Here is a 5,521-nt window from a genome sequence, read left to right as displayed (position 1 = left end):
TTTTTGTGGAGGTGTCTTATCACTGCCCATGATTTTGGGTGGTACTATTGTGGCATGGTGAAATCAGGGTGTGTATGTGTAAAATGTGTCTGAAAATGCCGGCTAAAGGACTAGCTCCTCGTTGGAGATAACTTTGTTCTTGGGGCCCTTAAGGATGACATCATAATGGATGATCATACGGCAGCAGGAAGTGTTATCAGTGACATGTTCAGTCACAATAACCTCAAAATGCACACGCACACACACACAGACACACACCATACTCTTCCAAAAGACTGCTTTTTATCTGCACAAGATAGTCACACACACACCCATTCACATCCTCTCGCAGTCCCTGAAACCTCAGGGGGGATAAGTTGTGTTTGCAGTTATAAAAGGACTGCCTCCAACTTAGGGGTAGACAGAGGGTTGTGGATATTGTAGAAGCTTTTGTTTTGGTAATCTGTGAAAACAAGTGGAATATATTTTCTAAAAGTCACTTTGCAGTATTTGAATCTGGATCCTTTGGCTGAACCCACTGAAAGTAAGTCTGATATCATTTTATACTTCTACGTTGACATTTAAAAAAAGTCAGGTAAGTTAGACAACTTTTTAGAGTATGACTAAGCATTTGTTTACACATGGGTTTGAATGGTGTACAATTCTGATTAATTCAATTAGAAACTGTAAGTATTTATTTATAGGCTACTTTTATTTATACGATTTTTAAATTGATATAAGAACCATTCATTCAATGATCCAATGAATGAATAATTCAAAATTGAATACAGCTTCTATAAAAGATTTTCTTTAGTTGCACATGTTGTATTTTAAATATTTAATTTATTTTAATTTAATTTATGTCTGCATGGTTCGGACTGCATTGATCGGACAATGTGCCGGGTTCTGAACATCTTATTGGCTCTTCTGAGTCGCTTCCTGTTCGCGGTGCATGGCGTCCTGACGGTGTGGCGAGTGGTGGAGGTGACAGGAGAGTCCTCCTATTGGCTGCTGCTGACGGGGGTGGCACTGCTCGGGGTCGAGATGGCAATCACAATCAAATACACACGCAATGCAGAATGGAAATGGTGAGGTTACTGTATGCTATCATAGTTCTATCATAGACTCAAATATAATGACCCTGATGTCACTGACATTCTTGCGAAATAGACTTCTTTCTTTTACAATATTTTTTGGACAGATTTTTTTTTATAAAGAACTGTTATAAAATATCCAGAAATACAGTGCATTGCCATTCAAAAGTTTGGGGTAAGTCACTTATGCTTCCAAGGCTGTTTATTTGATCAAATATACAGTAAAAACAGTTATTCCGTGAAATATTATTTAAATTTAAAATATCTGGTTTTTTTTATTTTAATATATTTTAAAATGTTATTTATTCTTGTGATGGCAAAGCTGAATTTTCAGCAGCCAATCATTCAGAAATCATTCTAATATGCTGATCTGGTTTTCAAGAAGCATTTCTTAAATTATTATATTATTAATATTGAAAACAGCTGTGCTGCTTAATATTTTTGTGGAAGCCATGATACTTTTTTTTTCAGGATTCTTTGATGAACAGAAAAATGAACAAGAAAAAGAAGCATTTATTTAAAATATAAATATTTTGTACATTTTGACACATTTACTGCATCCTTTCATAAAATAAGCAACAACAACAACAAAAAAAAAATCACACTGACCCCAAGCTTTTGAACAGTAATGTAACTACAAAAAGCAAACATGTTGAATATTAAAAGCAAGGCAGTCACTTTAGAATGATATAAATGGATTTTTCAGGTCTCTGACCTGATCGACAATTTTAAAAAAGGTAATTTGCTGAACACTTTATCATAGAAATAACATCTTTTGTGGAAGAAAGAAAATAATATTGTTCGGAACAACATGTGGGTAAATCTATCTATGAGTAAATGATGACAGATTTTGTCTTTTTCTGGTGAACTATCCTATTAAGGACTGTGTGGGACATGTTGTGTTTGGCAAAAATAGCCTTGCCAATTGTCTTGACACTCTAAAAAAAAAGAGAGAATCTGTTTTGCCTTTTTAAAATAACTTTACTGAGTTACTCCAGACGTTCTGGTATAAAAAGACATGGGGCTTAGAAGCAGGGTGCCATGATTAACACTAACGAGAACGTGGGAAATTACTTTCTCGTTTCTTCAAGCTCGGCACTTCAGTCTGTCTTGCGGGGACGGGTGATAATAATAACCCTTTCTCTCAACACAGCGACGGAGAAAAACAACCTTTGCCTCCGCAACCTTTGCAGTCACACAGATCGGCACATGGCCGCGTTCAGTCAGACTTTAAGAATGTACATTGAGATTGCTGTGCTAGGAAATGTATTAATGAGACTCTCCCCTCCCACTGACATGGACGGAGGACCTGCTGAGAACATCCTCCCTCCCTTCGTCTTTCTCATCATCCCCTTCACTCTACCATGATCTCCATCTCATCCTTTATAACTCTCTTTCTCTGCCGTACTACTTTTCAATGCATGCTATCTCTCTCCTGCACACTACTTTGAAGTCTCTGTGCTCTTTAGAGAGGCTTGCTTGTGTCAGTGGGGATTTGCATAGCTAATGGGAGTAATTTGCAGTCTACGTTGGGCTGGTGTGCCTACAGCACTGGACTCTGTAGTGTGACCCAGCTTTACCACGCAATCAGATGCATCTGACACACATAGAACTACTTGGTGGCTTCATAAGTAGAAAGTAAAGTATAAGCACATGTGTCCATCCATTAATGTGATGTTTCTTCCACTCGTCTGCAGGTTCTCACCTATGGTGTTTCTCTATCTTTGCACTGTGATTCCATCAGTCTGGTTCCTGGAGCTGAACCTCCTACAGTCCAATCTGCCCATCAACTCGAGCACAAACTCTGACCCACAATTCTTCTCACAGATCCCGCTAACAATGGTGGGTGGAAAGCAGTCGTTAACAATAAAACTCAGACCTCACCAGTAAAAATGAGTTCAGCTTTGAACCAAATCACTTAGAATCTCTGTCTCTGTCTCTCTCTCTCTCTCTCTCTCTCTGCTGTGTTGGATGTTTCAGTACTCATATTTCTGGTAAAGCAATAAACATAAAATGCTTGGATGGAAATTGATTTGTGCGTGGAAAGCAGACTGTTTTCTGTAAAATGTCGGCAATAAATGCAGAAGATTAATAGATAAGGAGTGGTAGAGAGCTCAGTTTCACCTTTGACCTGTGTGAATTGTACAAAAATCACAAACCCACACACTAATAATCCCACCACTACGGATCTGAACATGGCGGCTCCCTGTAACACTGACTCGTCTTGTCTAAAAAGAGTTATCAGGGCCTATAGGGAAAGATTCAGGCACAGATATTTAAACATCTTAACCGCAAAACTTGACTCTATATAAAAACTAAAACAATATCTTCCTCCAGGCTTATAATCCAGATTAAAATCTTTTTAAGAAAAGTATGAACCCAATAAATTAATTAAATATCTTACCTTTTTGGCATTTAATTAAATTATTTTTTAAAGAATAATCAAAAGAAAAAAAGAAAGAAACATTCCTAAGAAGTATTTTTGGATATACTAAATATTCTTAATTTCTGAAGTTAGAAATCAGTTGTAATAATAAGAAGAATAAGAATAAGAATAAATGGTTAATTTGTAAAATTGTATGTGTTCCTATATTATGTGTTGCGAGTTCGGCTGCAGTTTTATGTATCCTGAATACTATCATTTCTAGGTTTGTTAGGCTCTGGCAAATTAATCTGAAACTTACTGAAGCTCATGGTTTTAAAAATGTATATACAGCTCTAATATGTTGCATATAATGCTGTTACACATTGAAACTTGATACTGTTTTTAAAGGTTCAGACTTTACCTCCATTTCCTCCTGACAGCTTTGAATCTGAATATTTTTAATACTGATGACTGTGATATTTTCTTTGTCTTGCGTTTAGGTGGGTGGAAAGCTCACAGGATGTTTTGTAAGAATATGCTGCAAAAGCTAATCAGTGACTTAACTGAAAAGCTTTTTGGGAAACCATATCATCGCAGTTGTCCTATTTCATTAAGTTAATCCTCCAGTGGATCTTTTGTTCAGGCACTCCAATGAGTCAAAGCAATCATTTTTTCTTATAAACTGTTTGAACCTTTTTAATCTGGTATTACAATAACATCTTAACAACATTTTTGATTCATCCATTCAAATTATCACAGTCTCGCTGTGTGCTCTCGCTGTCTGGTCTGTTACCATGGTGATTAACCTATTTGTGTGTGTGTGTGTGTGACAGGGGTTGGCGGAACTTGATCCTGAGAACTGGGTGGAAGCTTTGGAGCAGACCATGTTGATCGTGTTGGTTCTGGGCCGCTGGCTGATGCCGAAGGGCGACATGTCACGTGACCAGCTATCTCAGCTCCTCATGGTTTACGTGGGGCTTGGCGCTGATATCCTGGACATCTTTGACACTTTTAAGGAGCCACAAGTGAAAACCAAGGAGGCCGTGATCATTGTTGGGCTAAGTTTGTTCTCCTGGGCCTTGATGCAGTTTCCTCTTGTTCTTACCCAGACCAGCCACCCCAAGGTCCAGGAGGAAGATCATCCAGAGGCCGCCCAGCATGGCCGAGCTGGCTGGACCGTTTCCTGCTGCTCGAGTGAAGTCTGGAGCCTTCTGCTAACGGTGGGTCTGCAAGATGGACCTTTCCTAATTTACCGTCTGTACCTCATGATACGTGAGAATGTTCTGAACCAGCTGATGATCTTCTTCACATGCAAGAACATCCTCATTGTTTTGCTGGAGGTCTACAGGATTTGTGTTGTCCACTTTGAGAAGAGCAATCCGGGGGGCGGAAGTCAGTCATGTGACCCATCTCATGGACACTCAGAATGGACTGATGGAGAGGCTATAGAACCCAGCTGTCAGGAATAGATTAGATTCACACATATTGAAAAGACTGAGACTATCTATCTATCTATCTATCTATCTATCTATCTATCTATCTATCTATCTATCTATCTATCTATCTATCTATCTATCTATCTATCTATCTATCTATCTATCTATCTATCTATCTATCTATCTATCTATCTATCTATCTATCTATCTATCTATCTATCTATCTATCTATCTATCTATCTGTCTGTCTATCTGTCTGTGTAGACAGTATTCAAACTAAAAGTGCCTTGTAAGGTTTAACGTTTTGGAAGGTTAAACTTACTTAATATTCATCCTTATCATAAACATCTTGATTCTGAGATTGTATTAAGAATCTGACAGCCAGCATGGACAGCACTGTACAGCACAATTGCTACCACTTGCGGCCAGCAGATGGTAGTGTGAGCAAACTCATTGTAAGGACAGAGCTATGATGAAATTTGGAAATGGCTCTGGAGACCGTGACGCCTCTTCAACGGTACCCTGACACACACTGTCTGCACACAGCAACCTGTGACATTTTAAGCATCTAACATCAATAGGTAACAAATCAGCTCCTGAGTGCTTCCTGATGTTTGTGAATGATCTTTCCACGGCTGTCTCATTAC

The 5,521-nt window shown here is 38.4% G+C and overlaps 1 protein-coding gene across 1 annotated transcript; it reads left to right on the top strand.

The window, feature by feature from the left end:
- Nucleotides 1-873: 873 nt before the first annotated feature.
- LOC311278103 (transmembrane protein 26) lies at nucleotides 874-5,128 on the top strand (the record flags this gene model as incomplete). The annotated part of the gene is made up of 3 exons (XM_084388685.1): nucleotides 874-1,067; nucleotides 2,771-2,915; nucleotides 4,272-5,128. The coding sequence occupies 3 exons, from the start codon at nucleotides 874-876 to the stop codon at nucleotides 4,905-4,907; spliced, it is 975 nt and encodes a 324-aa protein (XP_084244811.1). The 3' UTR covers nucleotides 4,908-5,128.
- Between the last annotated feature and the right edge of the window lie 393 nt (nucleotides 5,129-5,521).

Source organism: Rutilus rutilus (genome assembly GCF_951802725.1).
Source record: "Rutilus rutilus genome assembly, chromosome: 19".
NCBI lineage: Eukaryota > Metazoa > Chordata > Actinopteri > Cypriniformes > Leuciscidae > Rutilus > Rutilus rutilus.
Note: the sequence above shows the minus strand (reverse complement) of the source record. Positions and strands in the feature narration are given on the sequence as shown.